At 34.9% G+C, this 21,979-nt stretch overlaps 1 protein-coding gene across 2 annotated transcripts in view; it reads left to right on the plus strand.

The window, feature by feature from the left end:
* The window catches only part of LOC123681329 (5-hydroxytryptamine receptor-like), a 303,761-nt gene that overhangs the window by 85,663 nt on the left and 196,119 nt on the right, over positions 1–21,979 (plus strand). Inside the window, exon 3 of one of the 2 annotated variants that reach the window (XM_045619668.1) lies at positions 13,881–13,935. The exons of the other annotated variant lie outside the window; for it this stretch is intronic. Within the exon in view, the coding sequence (XP_045475624.1) occupies positions 13,905–13,935 (31 nt within the window). The 5' untranslated portion in view covers positions 13,881–13,904. The remainder of the gene's footprint in view (positions 1–13,880; positions 13,936–21,979) is intronic. 2 annotated transcript variants of the gene reach the window in all.

The raw sequence follows: 21,979 nt of genomic DNA on the forward strand, positions 1-21,979 counted from the left end.
TATATTTTATATTTTAATTTGATAGAGGTATGCTGCCGATAGATACCCTGATTTTTGCAAGTTCGGAGACTCAATGCTCTTCCTAATACATGAACTCCATTCAACTAGACATTTCCATGATATTTTACATCCACATCAATGAATACGAGATGAAAAAAACAGAAATGAGGAAAAATGGTGCCTACTCCAAAGTGTACAGATAAAGCTCCAAAAGCCACATGAAGCTGAAAGGGAAAGAATGGATTGGGAAGGAAATGGGAAATTTAGTGAACTCTCTGATCTCCCCTGTAAATTCTGGCTAATTCTTCATACGATGAGTTAAGGATAATCCAGGGCTTTTTCCTCGTGTTTTTCATCATCCATTCTTCATAAGGGACTGACGCGTGTTTAGAATGCGATGCAGCTATAAAGTATATGAAAACTTTAGCGGTGTGGTATTTCTGTAAATCCTCGGAATGTTCAATTATTGCAGCTATATTGGGGAATGAATTCTTGAAATAATCCATCTATTCAATGTCTGAATGGATGGATTAGGAAAAATGAACAATTCGACTCGATTCCGGCTTTCAGAAAACGAGCTAGGCCAGATCGATTCAAAACGTTCTTAACTTCGGGTTTTGCTTTCAAAAGAGGCTAAATCGATGCAAAACGTTTTAAACATCAACTGCTGCTTTCATATATGAAAGGAGGCTAGGTCGATGCGAAAGTTTTTCAGCATCATTGAGCGCTTTTCCTCCTGATAGATCGCTCACAATATTGGTATTTCTGGAATTTTCAGCAGGAAATGATTTCAAACGACAAGGTTTGACTCATTGATGATGAATCCGTCAATATATTCGATTCTGTCCAGTCGACGGAAAACATAATATCTACCGAAGGAACTTGGAATTTTAAGGATAGGTTCAGAACTCGAATGCCGTGGTTGAGTACGATAATGAGCTAAATTCTACTGAGAGTTCCGAAAATAAAGTCTTCCTACCATTTGTGATCCAATAAATTGCAGAAATTACATGTTTGATAGAAAAGAAAATTTTCACTAAGATGGAGAATTATTAACTGAAAATTGGGATTCTTGGATTTTATTTCGATCGAATAATAAAAAACATTGAAATCTAAGAAAAATATCGTAAGTGATCCATTTTTTCCGTGATTATATAACTGATGTTCTGATGAACCAATATAATCTGTGAATTTCTCATAGTGACGTCGTGGATATAATCGTTTTGGTGTTTTGCCTCTTGGCATATTGGGATCATTTCCATAGTAGCATTCTTGTACGTTCGCCAAAAAGATAGAAGTCAAGCTCAGTAACATGTCATTTAATTAACAAAATGCAGTGCTCTGGTTATAGTTATTGAAATTATTCTTCATATAATCGTAACGATTCAGACAAAGACAATATATTTCGATTATAAGAACGTCTTCACTCGACGTAGTTCGCGAGATATCACTCGAGCTACGCTCTCGTGATGTTTCGCGAACAACGTTTCGGTGTATAATCGAATATTGTCTATGCTCATGTGATATTATAACTGACATCAAAACCGATGGAGCTTATATTTTTCTGGTTGTATGAACTACTAATTTCGAGTTCCGTGCTGAATTTCGACCTGATAACTCTATCAGAACCATAGAAAATTAAAAAAAAATATCAGACATATGATATTCCCATCATATGAACTCTGATTGAATTGCAAAATTTCTTGATTTCTTGTTGATATCGTGACTTGTTGAAAAAAATTCGAGATTTTCACTGAAATTGATTCTCCAACATTTGTTGCTATCATGATTCTGGATTCAATTTGGAAGGAATAAACCCCTTGAAAGTTATTTCATATACCTTTTGTTATCTGAGAGTGATGAGTAAAAATCTAGTCTATCAAATCTTTATTTTTCTTTAATTTTCTAATGGATATTTGTTTTGCGCAATAATTTCAAGATAGAAGTTGTTCCACTTTTCAAACTCAGATAATATTCAGGTTCAAACGTATACATAAATATTTCCAACTTTCTCAATATTCAAAAATAATTCGAAAATTTTCGAGTTTCTCATTTTATAATAACCATGATAATCTCATAATGGACCCTCAAATGAAATCTCACACAAACAGAAAATATTTCACAACAAATTACCCGCGAGTAATTTTCCACAACCCAAGGGGTTTCATTCGAGTTTTCATTTCCATGTTTTGCTTCGGTCCATGAGCAGCCTTCCGCTGACGATGTGAAAATGGGAAAATAAGGTTCTACAAGGGTAACGTACATTTCATATTGAATAATTATTTTGAGCTACATGCACAATTTCGAGCTACACTCATCATCAGCATCATAGAAAGTTTAATTGAAATATTGGAAAAGAATTACCCAAAATTTTCGTGAAAGCTTCGTGTAGAATTTTGTATAGATAGCGTTATCAGAACCATAGTAAACTCAAGCAGAATTGTGAAAAAAAAAAGATATAATAATTTCTCAACGAGAGATGGGACCTAGTTCAAATTGCAAGTAAATATTAAATAATAAGGTACTTCAGAAATTTCGGTTGGACCGCATCATCAGAATTATTAAACGGGAAAATTGAAGAAATATATCCAAAAAAAAATGAAAAAAAGGACTGATGTGAAGTAAGCTTTCCAGAGGGCTCTTTCATTTTCTTCTATATGGAAAAGCCTGAAAGATCCAAAACGTTTCAAGAATCAATTTCTACTTTTTGATGCAGAGGAACGGTAGTTCTATGCAACATGTTTTGCACATCATTCCTAGCTCTCCCATATGGTAGAAGGTTAGATGATTCATTGAATTTTGATTGAATTTGAAAAGTATGATTCTTCCAATAGAGCTTTTTTCGTAATTTCATGAATCCATCAGTTTTCCAATAGTTATCTGTATCACGCGTCCGATAGGGTGAGAACGATGAGATTTCGTACTACAAAAAGTTTTCTGACATTTTTGTGATTAGTTGATTCAGTTACATTTGAGCGCATTCAGAGATGGATACTAGAAAAGACAACATACGCTATATTTCACACTTCCTCTTCGATGAAGGCAAAAATACAAACCACGCGGCTGAAAATGTAAAAAGTGTTTATCACCTTTTAAGCGAAATTTTGGTTTCGTCGATTCTGTTCCGGTAATTTCGATGTCAAAGATGTACATACATCGCGTGTAAGGCCAATTGTCAAAAATGTCGATTAATCATGGACATTACAAATTACTTACGAATTTTCCACAACCTAAGGGTGTCCATACTTTTCCATGTTTTGCTTCGGTCCATGGGCATCCTTCCACTGACAATGTGAAAATGTGGAAAGAACATTAATAAGAGAAACGAAAATCTCTTTGTAACTGATGCATTTGTTTTGATTCCAACATTCGTCGCCTCTTGTCTGACGGGACACGTTAGCAGTAGCGTAATTTGAGCTATTGTCTCGTTAGACTCTGATTGTTGAATGTTTTATCAAGATCCTTTTTTCATAATTTCGCAATAGCTTAATCATTAACCTAAGAAAAACATTGACCTTTTTGAAATACGAAAAAATTTTCATGAATAATTCACATTGTAAACTGTTTTCGAGCTTCAATTGACAATTTAGAAATAAACCAAATCATGTTAGGCTGCGTAACAAAATTTATATTATCGACTATTGAGAATTTTCAGTACAAAAAAACACTACTCTTGAAAAGTTTGAAACCAACAACACACAAGGTGGAGAGTTGCTCAAAATGTTCATAATAATCCCATATTGGACCCACGAATGAAATCCCACACAAACAGCAAAAATTTCATAACAAATTACTCCCGAATTTTCCACAACCTAAGGGTGTCCATACATTACCATGTTTCGCTTCGGTCCACGAGCAGCCTTCCGCTGACGATGTGAAAATGTGGAAAGAAGTCCCTACAACCTGTAACGTACCGAATTTAATCCCAATTTCGGAGCTGTCCTCCATTATGATAACGGCCCCGCGTGTGCCCTCCGTATATCCCCATTCTACCACCAACCCTTAAATAACATCCACTTCGGACGTACCCCCGTGCCTCCGGCGAATTCCCCTATCTCTCATCATTTTCAACATCGCACACGAGTCCGGAATCGGATTCAATTAAATCCGGATCACGTTCAGAGTCCGCGGTATTCACCTTGACATATGGCCGACGGAATAATTGAATATAACATCTTTCTGCGAGTCAGGGAAGTGGGAATTAATCGACCTGATCCCTGGGGGATTTATTCCATCTCGTCTCTAGCATTTTTCGTTCGGGGGTTTTTTATTCCGGAGAAAGATGTAGGGGATTCTATGGGCGTCTAACAAGGTTCGACCGGAAGATTCGGATAAGGTTTTGAAATGGAAAAAAACGTGAATATTGCACCCAAATCGATAAAATGAGCAAAGCACTGAGGAGTAAATAGGAGCTTTTAAGCACTCGTTTATTATTGCAACAATTACGGCCTTGGAGAGCACATAATTTAGTAAAGTACAATTGGCATATGAATGTACGAGTGCAAAATGGTGAATGCGAAGGTCCCAGATCTCTGTCATATATTTAAAAACCTCAGAGTTTGGGCGACTTGAGCTATGTTCCATGTAGGCTCTTGTCAAAATGTGATTTTTGACAACTTTGTGAAATTTGATATCCAAATTCCATAAAAACTACAATGACATCACAAATATCATTCCAATGATTTGATAAGGTCACTTCTTCTTCTGCAGGTGCCGTCTTCGTACTGAAGTTTGGCTATCATCAAAGCTATGCCTATTCTCGATACTGCAGATCTAAAACCATTGTCAATTTATGATTTCTGAAAATATGTATGAGAAATTATAAATGAAAATCCCTTACAGGTTGTAATGGCCGAGACAGTTAGACATCTGATATGACGTAAAATATTTCTTAGTTTCGTAAGCAGCTTTTTTAACGATTCGAGATATTGTATAACAATAAAAGGGAATTGGAAGTCATAGTGTATCATTTTGATAATGAAAATTTATGAATGAGGTGGAAAATTGTTCACTGGAATATGATTTTAATTATTTACTAATTATGACACATTAAAATAACATTATTAATCGCACTAACTGTGACAGCATATAAATTATGCTGAAATTATATCGACAAGGCCCTACGGTAACCATATTATTTTGCAACTTAATTTAATCCGGCTAATAATGAAGGGAATAATCCATCAAATCATTATTTGGCAATCCCAAGTAGTTCCCTTCACCAGCACCTTCGCCATTTTGCAACGAAAAAAAAATGTGAACTCACTTTCTTCGGTGATTAATTATTAATTTGCAATCAACGCATATTTTCAAGACCACTTACTGAACTTTCGTTTTTGAATGGAAATAACAAAATACAGAGAATATTTAAATCTTCCTGACTTCAAGTCAGTGCTTTCCTTATATTTTTCGATATCCTTCTTGAATTTTCTATAAAAAGAATTTTTGACATGAAATTAAAAACTGTTCTTTCGCTAGGCCATTTTGCAAGGTTTCAATGGCAACGATGTCTAATTTTTGACATTGCATGTGTCATTTGTGTTCAGTAAACTATAGCATTCAAACATGGATACACGCCTCTCTTGTAGCGTTTCTATAGCAGCGAATAGCCAGTCGATTGAATGAATAATGTTTGTTTTGTCCACATTTCTTCTTGACTTTCTTTTACTATTCACAAATGATACTTAATCAACACAAATGACTCACAAGATGTCAGAAAATAATATACAATATTGTCATTATAACCATTCAAAATATCTGCTGGAAAACACTGTATTTCAAAGAAGACCACTCACATCACTATGTTGTGAAGTTTCATAGAATATTAATTATCCAGTGATACCAGTAAGTTCCAATGGGACAGTAATGTCATACTGCTTGAACATTATCTTTCTTTGTCTCAATTCAAGAGAGAGCTCAAAAGTTATATTTTGTCGAAATGTATTTATAATTTCAATCAATTCTTAAGATAAGAAGATAGGGATTCATTCCATTGGGAATTTGTTTATTCTAGATTAGGATTTTATTTTAGTAGCTCTATTTTTGTATGAATTTTGTATAATTTACAGTTGTAAATTATTATCAATTAGAAATATATACATATTACTATATATATATTTTTTTATAATTATCATGCATTATGGAACCTTCACCTACTATTCTCAGAAGTTATTCAGTTATTTTTCAGATTCAGTCAGAAATAGAAATAAAATTTTTCCAAGTACTATAATAAATCTAATAAAAACTCCCTATGAAACAAACTAATTAAGCAGTATTATGCATTCAGCAAATATTTAAATTGTACATCCTTTCTTCTCCACTATTTGAATATATCTAGAAGGTTTACTTTTTACACTTGTTGGTTGTCGAGGAAAAACTCCAAACTCCACGTTCTTATGCACGAACATCCATAAATTAAACAATTATAAGTCACAAGAAGGATAAACGTCCAAACAGAAACTGCGAAAAAGGTGGTGAATCTCATTTTTCTTCGGAAAGGGTGTAATAAATGCTTGTAAAACAAGGAGAAAGCAGACTTGTTTTTGTTGGATGCGTTTTTCCACATCGACAAAAAATGCGTTCGCCTCGAAGGGAAGCTTGTAACTATGATGGTCGGGTGTTCACATAAATCTTCCTCCTTTTTTGGGAGGGAAATGTTCACCAGCTAATTAAATAGTTCATCGCTTCGTTTATGCTTTCCTATTCTGTTTTCTTTTGTTATAATAGTTTTGTGTGAGGTTTAATGCTGTCAATTTTTCATGAAAAATACAAGGGGAAGAGTAAATTAGTTAGAATGCGTTGATTTTGACTGCTTAGTAGACTGAGAAAATCACATTCCAATTGATCTGTATTTATTTTTTTTATTGGGTGTCATCTCTTCACTCTTCTTTTTGTTTGTTTATGCAATAACCTCTGAATTTTACTTCATATTACATGTTAATTCAATGTTTCATGTAACTAATCTTATAGAATTACTAAAATTATTATATATCAGCCTCAGAGTAATAAACATAAATAGAGGGAGCATATTATGTCATTTTCAGTAAGTAAATTTTGTCCTCAACATGAACTATCAAATTTGACATGAAGTGCGCGGAAATGGAAACATATCAGTGATAAGATATTTCACTCAATTCGCGAGAACGCAGTTCTTATGTCCCATAGTGAATCAACGTTTTATATTAACTCAAAATATATTGGACTAAATACCTTACTATATCAGAAATTCAGAAAACAAACTTCAAACACGCCAAAGAACGTGAAACAACCAATGACACTAGGAGAGTAAAAGTTGCCAAAACTTGGATTTCAGCAGGTAGATACAAATAATAATAAATATTCTGCTAATTATAAATTCCACAATTAGAAAAATATCGGAATCCAAATATTCAAATTAGCATATTGAATCGGGAATCACTGAAATGAATATATTTTATGCAATATAATATACATTTATAACGATATAGTTAAATTGTGGATTTGGAAATATATCACAATCTGACAACGAAATCTAACCATTTGGGGACACATCAGTAAAAATTGCGTATACTCCCTCTATCTATGTTTATTATTCTATGATATCAGCAAATGTTCAATGGCTAAAATTGAACTAGATTTGAATTGCGCCACATTTTTGGTGACACATTAGGTCAGGTCGGATCGAAATACGATAATGGGTGTTTCATTAAGAGCTTCAGAACTGTGATAATAAAAGACAGAAATATTGTTGGAATGAATTTTCTATTATTATGGTCTAGTGAATAATTCCATGTCATTCATTTTTCAACTATGATTTTCGGTTTATATTTGCCATTGTCCATCTGGCCGTATGGCATCAATGGTATTGCTTCAAATGCTTCAAGAGTTGCTGGTTCGTCGGCATAAACCAACAACTCAACAAAGTCCCATAAAAACTAATCGAGAGGCATTAATTCTCACGAAGGAAGAGGCCAATTGATAGCACCACTTCTGGAATTAAATTGTCACCAAATTGATTTTCCAATGAATTGATAGTTGAGGGCGATATATGGCAAGTGTCTTGTAGAAATCAAAGGTCGTCGATGTTTAGCAGTTTAATTCTTGGAATTATATGAGATTCAGTGGATACGATCATGTTCGTCAATTTCATCTACGTACAGGGTGTGCAAATTTCGCTGTTTTAGAACTACAACTTTTAAATTAGGGGAGATAGACAAAATCTGATCCGCCATTCTGGTTTCCTTCTTCCGAGAAACTTATTTGAGTAGTATTCATTTTTGGCCACTTTTGTTTTCGAGCTATCAGCGAAAATTAGAAAAATGGCGATATCGATTGACACAGTCGATGTTGGTCTTTACATTATTTCATAATCTATTTTGAGATATAAAAATTTATGGAATATATCTCTCAGATGAACAATTCATTTTCTATTATTTTTTATGATGCAAATGAAACGATGTTATATATTTTTGAAATCAGTAAAGATTAAGCTTGCAAAAAATAGCTCGGAAATCTAATGTTCCCATTTAAAAAATACATAACTTTAGTTCATAGATTCGTAATTGAAAATCTTGCGAAAAAGACGAGTACGCCACTGCATTCTAAGTAAAAAAGTGCCTCTATAATGTTATAATTTCAGAGCTCTATTATCAGTTTCAGCGGATATATAATTTATTTTCGATATAGTCACTTTTCTAATTTTCGCTTGTGACTCGAAAACAAAAGAAAGTTGCCAAAAATGAATAGTATTCTTCCATTTTCTCAGAAAAAAAAAGCGAGAATTGGGTATCAGATTTTGTCTTTTTCATTTGATTTAGTGTAGTCTTAAAACATCGAACTTTGTCTAACCGGTACAGTAAGGAGTTCTTACTGATTGTGCATACGACATCATTTTCTTCACGATAGATTGGTGGTATTATTTTCAGCATTGGAGCCCGTTTTCAAATTGATGATTTAATTATTAGATAAAACAATAGCCTTATTGTTCCAGAAAAACGACTAGAGATTCTTTAGGAAGCAGTGTATCTTAAACACGTTTTTGTTTAATGATCTGAATTATGATTGTAATATAAAATTAATCATGCTTAAATGAACCAGTTTCATGTGTTTCAGTTAAAATATACGAAACAAATGTTTCAGCAGGGTGTAACCACTTTCCACACTGCAATCGAAAGATTGACGATCTCTCAGAGGTTGTGTCTTGATCACGTGACAAGAATTGGAAGCCATGGTTTTGAAAATTATCATCTTTGAATTATTGGCTGTAGCGACGGAACCGTTAAAGGCCGAAATTGGACTTAATCACATAACCCGATTAGATTTCCTGAAAAAATAATACTTTACTGCAGCTTTGAATTTTCATTGATAACAAGTCATCTGGAAAATCAAATTTATGAATAGGTTAATATAGGTTCTGAATATTATGAATAATCAGTGATAAATCGAAAATATGTACGTTCCCAAACAGTTATGATGAAATTATTATTAAATTCTACATGTTCAGTAGTTGCGAACAAATATTTGCCGATTTCTGTTAACTGGACCTATAGCTGAATTGCTATTTCAAAATCAATATTTTGTTTCAATTATTGAAATTTTGTGCCTAACTCACCTGATTATTAAAAAGTGGTTCTGGTTGTATAAACTGTTCGAACAAATTTAATGATATCATGTTGGAAAATGCAATTCATTACGTCGTATTATTTTATATTGAAATATGAAACCTAACTGGCCTAACTAGTGAAGATATATTTTTTTCGAAAATTCTACCCAATTCGTTAACAAAGTTATCTTAATGATGATATTTGTACATCAACGCTCCACTTGCTTTTCAATACCTTATCTGTAGAAAGATTGATCTCTGTTTTCGGAGAGGCCTCAAGCACTTCTTCCTTAGAAGACCGTTTATGAAATTCTCATTCATTTTTCAAGAAAATTGGATTCCTGATTTCATTTCACTGGTGCATGGTTTTCGTTTAAAAAATCCAAATCGTTTCATTCCGGAAACAAATTGGTTGAAGTGCCATAGGATGAATGTGAAAATTTTTTGGAAATAGGCATAAATAAAAATAAGATCTCGAATTGATTCAAAAACGGATGAGATTTTTGAAAATAAATCATCGTCGTTAGATTTTCCACTCTGACGTTGTACTGATGGAACACAATTTCTCTCCAATTGGCTAAAGCTGGCCGCTTCTGGGCTGCTGCTTCCTTCAAACGGTTCAATTGTAGATAGAACAGTACCGAGTTAACAGTTGTGCCGTAAAGAAGCAGCCTATAGGATATAGTTCCCTGCCAATCCCACCAATCACACAGCAAAATCTTCCTGGTCGTCAATCCAAGCTTGGCTACAGTTTCCGACGGCTCACCGCGTTTCGACCATCACCGTTTTCACTTGACGTTGTCGTAAGTGATCCACTTTTCATTACAAGATACCAACCACTTCAAGAATTAGTTGATTTTGTTGCAATTCAGCAGCGATTCGCAGAAGGGAATTCGGTCCATGATGTTTTTTGTTTAACTCGTGTGGTACAAATACATCGATCTTCTTCTTGATCTTTAGTTCTTGGGTAATCAAAACAGTCCTAATATGAGGGTTAAATACGACAATGTCCAGAATTTTATCGACATTTTTGAAAATTGGACTTTCAGTGAGTGACTTCGAAATTACCGGAACGGAATCGTCGAAACCAAAATTGCACGTGATAAGCTGTTACAGTATCAGAACCATAAACAAAATTAATATTTTCAGCCGCGTGGCTTGCATTTTCACCTATATCGAAGGAAAAATGTGAAGTAAAGCTTTTTTTCTCCGTGCTGGTGTCCATCTTTGACGCGCGCTCAAATTAAACTGATTGAACTAATCACAATACTGTCAGAAAAGTTTTTATAGTTTGAATTCTAATCTTTCTAACTCCATTCAATGGAACCTGATTTGCGAGACAACAGATAACTGAAGCCATGTATGGAAAAATAATAGATTTCATTTAAATACACCTGATATGAAGTTTTTCTCTTGAAATGGCTGCAAGAGTCACCCCCTAAAATATTAGCATTAGGAACACCTTTTACACGACGTCCAAATAAACTTGATAATAATTATAGCAGAATACCAATTATCATGTAATACCTCAATCTCCTCCACCCAGTAGGTATACCAAACAGAGCCATCATGTTAAATCCTGAAACTATAGATCTACACACAATGAAAAGTTCCTCTTTACAACTTCACCTGAATAATCATTCGAAATCCAACGTTCCACCACATACGTCAAAGACCCAAGAAAATTAAATTTTCCATAACCGAGAAAACCCAGATACATATGAATATCCAAGACATCGGCACTCAGTCGAACTTAACGCGTACTGTATGTTTGCTCTTCAGTGCCTATAACAATAGTGGTATGAAACCTCTCCCTATTAAATTCATCCCGAGTTATTTGGAAAATTTGGACTGTGAGCCTCCGGCAATGAACATCTGATGAACTTAGGATGAATTTCGGGCATGGAGTCCATGGAGAGTCTGGATAATCGTGTTAGAATAAGAGCCCAAGTAGGATGTCTCCTAGAGAATGTATAATTCCCCGTCTTTCACCTTGGATGTGCCAATAACGAGGGAAAGGAAGAATACGCTGGCTGAATTCGAATGAGCCGGTGTTGAACTACTGAAAGCTCTAATTTGGCGGCAAACATTTCATTCTCCCTTGGGTGTGAAAGTCTTCATTCCACAAATTGGTTGCGTTAACGTTTCATGAACAGATTTCCTCTTGGTAAATTTGAAATGATATAAGTTCAAAAACTCTTGAATGGTACAGGGAATACCATTCCAAAAACTAGAACGTGAAATTATTTGGTCTTTCGTTGAAAAAAATTAGGAGAATACTGAATTTAAGTTGAGAGCTTTTCGAGCGCCCGTTTTTTCATTGGCCAATTGGACCCTTTGAGATCAACTTTATGTAGGTATATGTGTGGTTTTCAAAAGTGCAATACGAATGAATGAACACACACGTCAAAGCTTTCCTCATTTCTTTCGATATTTTTTTGGATTTTTTGAAATTGTGTAGCCACTATTGATAGGAAACTTTGCAAGAAACTTGGAATTGATATTTCATTCAGGGTGTTCAGCAAGCCATATGACAAACTTTGGCAGATGTCAATGTCATATGATCTGACCTTAAAGGCCAGTTGCACCATTTGCCTAAACATTAAAAATTACTCTCTGATTTCTTAAGAGAAATCAGAAATTATTCGATGTTTAAACTTACTAACTTAATTGTACGATGTTGCAATAACTGGAAATTATAGTATTCATCGGAAAAATACCAACATCGTTCAATTGATTAATATGAAACAAATTAGATGATAATGCATTACAGATGATTCCCTCACTATGAAACGCCTTATGATTCCTCATTTTGTGACATCACTCGTCCTCTGTTGTCATTCCTCTCTGTGTCTCTTGTCTTTGTGTTTTTTCCATGTTTTTAACCTTTGACATTATTCGTTCATGTCTTTTAAGATTTGACTAGTTGTTTAATTCTGTTGTTAAGATTGAGAAGTATAGTTATTCCTTACAGGTTACATATTATATATGGACATTGAAATAATTTTAACATTTAAGACTCACATTGATGTGAGTTCTGCTGTATTGATTTTTGTGTGTTTTTTACAACTTTATGTAATTTTCAGTAGCCCTGAAGAAGGACAAGTTATTGTCCGAAAGCTTGGCTGAAGCAATAAAGTGCTAAAATTGTTCAAGTTTGACTACATACCCGATAACCTTTCTGTTTCAAATGAGAGAAATATTTTATGACTGATATGTTCATTTCCGCGCGCTTCATGTCAAATTTGATAGTTCATTATGGTGACAAAATTTGGTCACAGAAAATGACATATCTATATTTATTACTCTGAGGATCAGACCAAAACGATTCCATGAACGTTAGTGTCAGTACATGTTATAAGTTCTTGGATCGCATGCTTTATGACTTAATTGTTGATTTATAGTTCAACATTGATGGACATATTTGGTCTCAGCACGATGATGACACACAGAAGGTGACAAGTGCCTGCATGGTCAAATGAAAATCATACGAATAAATGAATAGGTCAAGTTGGAATCATGTCATAGTCACCTATTTCACCCGATCCAAATTCATTGAATTTTTATTTATTTCTGCATATAAAACAGTTTGTCTATCATGTTCAAATTCCATTCAATCATCAATTACTTGATAGAATTCAAGACGCAGCAAACCAAATAAGGCATGAAATCTGATCTATCGTGTAATAGAATTTTTAGTTGGTCGATATGAATCTTGCGTTCAATCCCAAGATGGACGTTTCGAATGATTTATATTGTTGATGAAGGTTGATATAATGTTTTAAGTTCAAACATAATTCTGACTATCAAGAAAATTGCTTTTTCAAATTCTTGAAACTGAACAAAAAGCAAATCAGATCAATGTTTATAGAAAAAACAAATGTTCAAAATGAGTGCTGCATTCATTTATGAAAGTTTGTCATAGAGATTGTTGAACAGCCTGTATATGTACTCAAAATTTCAACACGGTCAGATCTGTTGTCATCAAAATGTAAGATGTTTTTATATTCTTCCCGAATTTTTTATAGTTCTGGTTATGCTATCCATACGAAATTTTTCACGTTGCTCAAAATAATCATTTCATATATGGACACAAAAAATATACTCGATTGAATGAATAGCCACGAAAATATTCAAAATGTAGTTTTTATTTCACAATATTCTTCTTGAATTTTCCATCGTTCTGATGATGTAATCAGTTGAAATTTGACATAGGGCTTGAAATTGCTATTTTTATAAATTTACATAATCTCAATTTTGATAATTTAGTGGTCAAAATTTCAACCTTGAAAATTTCAAGTTTCCAGGTCCTCTTCGAAGGTCGATGGTGCATACGGATGACGGACTATTCATAGGTGAGTGGAACATTATAGTTTTGAAAATAACAGTCATTTTGACGAGCCAGGAGATCGGATAAAAGTTTGCAAAAGTTTTTCCGCAATAAGGATGTTGCCTTCATTTTGAAATTGCTTTTAGTTTGCAGATAAGCCCTATATTAACACGAAAAAATAATTTTTCATGGAAAAATATAGAACGTACAAACAAAAAATACTTAAAAAAAAAAGTTTTCAAAATTCCCGCTGAAACGCTTCATTCCGTCACGCTATTATGGTGACGTCACTGCATAATAGAGTCACGACCATAGACAAACTAACTAGTTTATCTATGGTCACCACGTGCTAACGGTCTGTCAAACTGAACTGATATCAGCTGATATTGACAGTCAACTCGGTTTGATTATATCATCTGACGTTCTAAACCATATAGATAGACTAGTTCTAGATAAGATTAGTTTGTCTATGTTCTAAACGTTTCAGTGCTATGACGTCAAATTGCCCTGATTGGCGTTCGCAGTCACGTGCTAGTCGGTAAGAATTAAACCAATTTAAATCAATTTTATTGAATTGAATTCGAGGAATAAGATAATGAAAATGCTATTTTAGTATTTTAAAAACGGCTTTTAATGTGGAAAACCTAAATTCATTCGATTTTATTATATGAGGCAACATCCCTATTCTAAAACCGCATGACAATATTTCAACATTCCCTATTTAGGTTTCCTCGCAGAATCAATCGATTACATTTCGAAAGTAAGTGTCAAAAAAGCCATAGATTATCTGAAAAAAATAGGTCGATTAAAATTCTGGAAACGATGTTCGACTACAAATGATAACCTAACTCGAACTGAACTATGAAACGACTGCAATGAATTCTTTCAAGGTTCGGTGAAATGAATAATTATAATTCGTCCTTGAAGCCCCGCTTGGAAATTCCATTCCAATCTTCTTTAAGAAGAAATATAACAAGGCTTAATTGAAGGAAGAGGAAGAAAACTAAGAATTGCGTTTTATGAAATATTCAGGGAAACTGAGATCTTAAGCCGAACGGTGTTCAAGTACAGGTCAAATATTAGCAAAAAACTTCCTCCGGGCGACAGATCCGAAAAGACAAGAGCCGAAGGAGCCAGGTACTACTATTTAATTTAAGAAACTAGTTAATCTGGCAGCCGGGTCATTAGGTGAATTACTGAACTTTCGGTCTGTTGAATTCGCGGGATCTTTCGGACGACTTCGCGCCTTAACAAGTTTGATAATTCGAGTGAGTGAACTCTCTAGAAGGGTTTATGTTCTCATGTCTACGGTGACTTCTGAGTGTGTAAAAAGTCTTCAAGGAAATTTAAAAAGGTTTCCCAACAGTAAACTAAACCACATGGATATATCACATAGCTAACAATTCTATAAAATTATTGATCGAAATGTCTCTTCAACCGGTTCAATCTTGAAATAATGAATTGACGGAAACACTTCTATATTTGAAACAACGTTTTACCTCAGATGAATAATGTAGTCTTCCAGATTTAACCTCAGCTAAACCTCTCATAGTAACAAATGTTTACTCGACACAAATAGTGTTAGGAGGGTCAATATCAAAAGATGATTAATTTTTGGTTTCACATAATACAGGAATGTTCTTAGACAGAAGTCAAAATTCGAAGAACATCAGAGAAAAGGGTAGAATGAACTTATAACACATCTTCAGTATGTTGTGTAGTCGTCTGGTCTAAGTGATGACATCCCAATATCATTTCTAAGTCTGGCTGATCTCACTGTATTATAATCTGGAGATATCTTATATTTTTCATAATATGAAAATCTCACAAACTTGTTTTGGACGTTTTCTTTTGTTGACTTGTACTATAGAGGTGTAGGATGCCACACAGTCGAGCAATATTCAAGTTTGGGTCTGACCATCGTTTTATATAACAGAATCATAGTTTCTAAATTTCTAAAACCCTGCAATGTCTAATTACAAATCTCAAACGGAGGTAAGCCTTTGCTGATTTACTCTCGATGTGACCCTTGATCTTTGATTTTATTTACTCTTTCAAGTTCTTCTTCATTCCTGTTGTATCGTTACTGTAACATTTCCTTTCATATGGTGCAGGATATGACGACACATTTCGATTTATCGAAGGGTTAATAATTTTTGACGTGATCGATATCGAATTGAAGATTCACGCAATCTTGCGGAATGTCAATTCTCCTATAGATCTTCTAGTCGTTTACAAACATTAAACATCTGGAGTAACTCAGATCTTGCGATAGGTCAATAAAGATGATGAAGAACAGTGGTCCCAAGTTTGATCCCTGTGGCATGCCTGAATTCGCGTGAAATTTTAGAGATGAAACACCTCCGTACTCAATCTAAATGTTCTTTCCATCAAATAAGATGCGGTAAACTTGAGGGTGCATGCGTCTGCTCCGCATTTGCTCAATTTTTCCAGCAAGATGTCAGGATTAACACTATCGAAAGCCTCTTCAAAATCAGTATAAACCATGTCTGCTTGTAAGCTTTCCATGATCTCCGTAATATACTGACGAAATGGCAACATATTGGTGGTGGTAGATTTTCTTGGTGTGAATCCATGTTGTTTTTTATTATTATTATTGTAGGATCCAGTTTATTGTTCCCTGTAAATAATTGAGATGGTCAACCGGATGCTTGGAGACCTATTAGTCTCTTCAAGTGCCAAGGGCATGACAAATTCAATGAATTTACAGGGAACGAATGGTTATTGTAAATAATGTGTAAAGGATGTGTTATTCTTCGGGGTGTCGAGGAATGTGTTATGTCGGTTGTAAAACCTAAGAGATTTATTGGGGGGTTGATAAGGTTCGAAGACAATACGATTATGCCAGATGGGTTACATCTGTTTTCTCAGGCTCAAGTACTTCTAGAATATTCGATTCCCAGGAATCCGCGAAGATCTTTGGGGGCGGTACGGCAAAAGATTTCATTGGACTAGGAGATGGTACTTTCCTCTAAGGGTGTGGCCAAAAACTAAAAGAAGGGATATTCGAGACAGGGTAGTTCCAATCGGCAGAGAGAACAGTTAAGATTAAACCGAAGACGGGTACAGACGGTACAGTTTAACTTAAGTCTAAGACGGGAGACAGAACAAGTTCGGTCGGTCAACTTAAGACGTAAGACGTAAAGACGGTTCGCGGACTAGATTAAGACGAGTCGCGAACAAATCAAAGACGAGACGACCGAAAACTTGAAGTACGACGAAGACGTGGTAAACGAAGACGTTTCGAGTAATTAAACTAGAGTTAAAGACGAAATTCAGTACCGTAGCGAGAAACTTTGTTAATTGAGACGTAATTAGGATCTTCTCAATACTGAGTTTGTACTGTATAATTGTGGCTTTGTGAATAGATGTAAATAATTCAAAAGAGTTTAATTATTACAAATCCAACAAAGTCACGGAGAAAAAAAAGAAAAGCCAGGTAATCGAATCATACCTCTAGACGATCGATTAACCAAGCCTACATTATTACATGAAATAAGAGCTGAGGTTTGAAACCTATAAAAGCTCAGAAATGAAAAAAAACTTAAATTAAACAAAAGTACATTAGGAAAAACCTAACTAAAGTAAAACAAAAAGCACAAAGGTAAATATACAAAGTCACCGCCGAGTACACCATCCATCATATCTTGACTTAAACGAGTTCAAAGAAGGGGCCCCAACAATATCCGCCTGCAGATTGTTTCAGACGTTGAATACCCGATTTTGCAAAAACTGCTGTCTAGCAGTTGTTCTGAAATTTTCTTTCAGGAGCTTGTATTCATGACCACGTAACCACGTAGATGGTTGCAATTGAAGAAAAAAATGTTGACATGATCGATTCCGTAGAGCATTGGGTGCGTGGCTCTATATGTAATTATTATATCCCCTCTCAAGCGACGCTCCGTAAAGGATGATAGGTGGATTAGTTCATGTCGTTCTTCATAGGTTGGTCTAGACCTACCATATGAGATCCTTGTAGCCCATCTCTGCACCCTCTCTAGTGCTTCGACATCTCGCAATAGGTGGGGGTTCCATACTGGACCGGAAAACTCCATAAAAGGTCGAATGTAGGCTGAATATATCTTCGCACAAACCTCGGGGTAACATCCATGAAAAGTCTTGCTCATTGAGTGGGTAGATCGTCTCGCCTTTGATACCACACACCCAACATGCTTGGATCACGAAAGATCCTCCGTCACCATCACTCTCAAGTCGTTATGGCTGCCTGTTGTCCTTAAAACAGTGTTTTGCAAAACATAGCTATGTCTCTGGTTATTTTTGCCGACATGCAAGACCACACACTTTTCAACATTCAGGGGGAGCAGCCATTCAGTACGCCACCTCGAAATCGTCTCAAGATCTCTCTGTAGGATATAATGATGTAGAAGAGGATTGGCATACAATTTGAGATCGTCAGCATATTGAGAGCAGATGGAAGTCAGAAGAGAAGGCAAATCAGAGACATATAAGAGAAAAAGCAGAGGACCCAAGACAGATCCCTGCGGTACACAACTATTGGTAGATCTGGGAAAAGACAACTGATCATGAGTACGGACCTGAAATTCTCTATCACCAAGAAAGGATATAATCCAGTCCAACAAATCACCACCCACACCAAAGTGTTCAAGTTTGTGAACGAGACGACGAAGTGGTACCCTGTCGAAGGTCCCAGAAAAATCAAGATAGGTTATAACTACTGGTATACCAGAATAGACAGACTTAGTCCAGTCATCGACACACTTCATTAAACATGTCAACACCGATTTCCCCGGTAGAAACCCATGCTGGCATGGCGGCAGAATGTTGTTAGTAAGGGTAAGATTCTGCAGCTGATCAACCACTATTCTGTCACACACCTTGGAGGCAACTGATGTCAGACTAATAGGGCGATAATTTCTAGCAGAAAGCTTGTCAACCTTCTTGAAAATTGGTGTAAACAATAATAGTAATAAGGGGATCCAAGAATTTTGGCGATGTGTGTTACAACAAAAAATTATAACACTACAGAGGCGGTAGCTGAACAAAGAGCGAAACAGACACAAACTGGTATTTGACGAAGAAATACTATTTAACCCAGGAAAATAGTCGAACCGGAAGCCGGGTCATTAGTTAAATTACCGAACTTACGGTAGATTGAATTCGCGGAATCTTTCCAACGGCTGCGCGCATTAACAACTTTAATAATTCGAGTGAGTGACTGCCACGGACGGGCTTTCGGTGAGTTTATGTCTTCGGCGACTGCTGAGGGTGTGAAAGGGAAGGATTAGCGTTCAAGGGTTCCTTGATGACTGGGCTGAATAGACGGGATTGTTCGGTGTATTATTGGATTTCGTTCCCGAAAGTTCTTAGGGAGGGATGATATCGAGTTTATGAATCCGAATGAGAGCAACCGATCGAGGGAAAACTCTTTCAGCTTGATGGTGAAAGGAATTGCTGTTTGGCCGCCGATAACTTAAGTTGCCGAGTTGTGAGTATCGCCACAGGATGTTCTGGAAGGGTGGGATGTATATTGACGCTTCAATTTGCCGACTTCTGAGGGAATTACTTTCGATAATTGAAGGGAGGTTTTGATAGCGCTTTTCGTTTATCTTTACTGATGAATGAAACCCCCTAATTGACTGCACTGGCATGAAGTAAGAAGCTTTTGAGCGGTCATTGTACCCTGTAGACCACAGAACTGTATATAGGTGAAAATGATTATGTTATGAAACCCATCGTAATGGGTTTCATGAAGATTCCATCAAGAAAAAGAAGTCTAAAAAACATGAAACCAAAAACTTTCTGTTTTCGAGGAACACGGTGTTTCCGTCTGATAACATCTACCTCTCACAAAATATTCAACGGAAATTTGATACAGATATTCCAATTTAGAGTTCACATCATGTGATAAGTCAATCTCGACTGAAAATTTGCAGGGTGATATTTGTTCTGTGACAGTGCCTTTTTTTTCACACAATTTGTTTTTGGTGGAATACTGGTAATTAATGTAACCAGAGACATCAATCTGGTATTCAACTCTTTGTTCTTGTAGAATTTTTTTGCATTCTTGATGAACGAGGCAAACATAGCAATATTTCTTCGGGGACAGCTAGGTATTTCCTCATTAGTTTAAACGCAGCTGGTTGAAGAAATCTCCATGTCAGATATCCAAAAAAAATTGAAACACAATATTCTCTAAAACCACCTCAACGTTTTTGACCAATATCGAATGGCGCTGTGAAACATCGGAGAAACAGCTTTCCTCACCATATGCTCAAAAATTGCGAACTGCGGTTTATTTACAATGAAAATACTAAAAGAAGTTGACAAATTCTGGAGAGCTCAAAAACCTTTTCCGATTCGTCCGAATGATTTCTTATGGCTTTTGTCAAGCCCAGTCTGGCTCTACTGGAGGCCCTCCGAAAGATGCTGATTTTAGGCCCGCCTTTAGGAAATGTAGAGAGAAATATTGAATCCTCTCACGGTATAGCAAACGTGGTTTTGAATAATTTCAAATTTCATTTGATGTGGTTCAAATGAATTGCGAAAGATTTTGCAAATTTATATTTATTAATTATTTTATCTCTACATGAAAAAACAATATTGATTATATAGTACTATTTGATAGTGGTTATATATATATATATATATATATATATATATATATATATATATATATATATATATATATATATATATATATATATATATATATATATATATATATATATATATATATATATATATATATATATATATATATATATATATATATATATATATATATATATATATATATATATATATATATATATATATATATATATATATATATATATATATATATATATATATATATATATATATATATATATATATATATATATATATATAGGAAATTCAGTGATACACTTTTATATCATCCAAGCTTTCGGTAAGACTTCTTACCTTTCTCAAGGATCTGCAATATATATTAAATATAAACATTACAAAAAGCAAGTTCACAAAACTAACGTACATATATTGTGGTTTTATTCCTTCCTGTTGATCTTATTTCAAAATATTCAAAAAACAAAATAGTTCAACCCAACTACTCTCTCACAGTAATAAAGATTAAACAAGTAACTAATATTATTGATAACACTCATATATTCTGTCAGACATCAATACGTGTAAGGTAAACAAACCATGACAACATCCGTCAAAGAGAGATATAAATGTTTTTTGAATATTTTGAAATAAGATCAACAGGAAGGAATAAAACCACAATATATGTACGTTAGTACATATATCGCGTTTGCGCGCGACCATCTGAACTTATCCTATAACTAGCATGACCAGCGCAGGTAACTTTGGTGCCTGAAGCAAAAAATTTTTTGACGCCTCTGCTGAAAAAGCATCAAAAACAACATGACCTTCCTCATAAATACCCCAACCAACCCCTCCCCCACAAAAAAAAACAGCACTTGCTCCGATAATAATACAAAAGTTTTTTCTTCCGATGAAAAATATTCCATAAATCTTGAATATGGAAAATCATTTCAAATTCATGATTCGAAAGTGAAGGTAGTATTGTTTTTCGTGTTTGTGAAATACATAATAATTTTATTACCCTTATTGATTGGTATTCCATTTGTTATGCATTATATACAGGCAGTAAAGTCCTCTTGGAGATTTTAATTACAGGGAATGTTGACAAACGCAGCGAAGCGGAAAAACTGCATGTATTTAGAAATCAAGGATGAAAAATGAAAAAGTGGTCAGCAAACTGAACCGAATTGCCGCCCCCCAAATAGGAGCGACTGAAATGATCGCTCAACTGTTTCTCCTCTAACGCCGGCCCTGATGACTATGCTCTTTTGAAAGCTTTCGACACAAAGTCTAAAATTTCCAAATTTCGGTATTTCACTTGTATAAATGTAGGATCCAGTCATTGTTCCCTGTAAATAATTGAAATGGTCAACAGGATGCTTGGAGACCTATTAGTTTCTTCAAGCGTCGAGGGCATGACAGTTTCAATGGATTAACGGGGAACGAATCGCTATTCTATATAATGTAAAAAGGAAGTG

This window comes from Harmonia axyridis, chromosome 5 (genome assembly GCF_914767665.1).
Source record: "Harmonia axyridis chromosome 5, icHarAxyr1.1, whole genome shotgun sequence".
Taxonomy (NCBI): domain Eukaryota; kingdom Metazoa; phylum Arthropoda; class Insecta; order Coleoptera; family Coccinellidae; genus Harmonia; species Harmonia axyridis.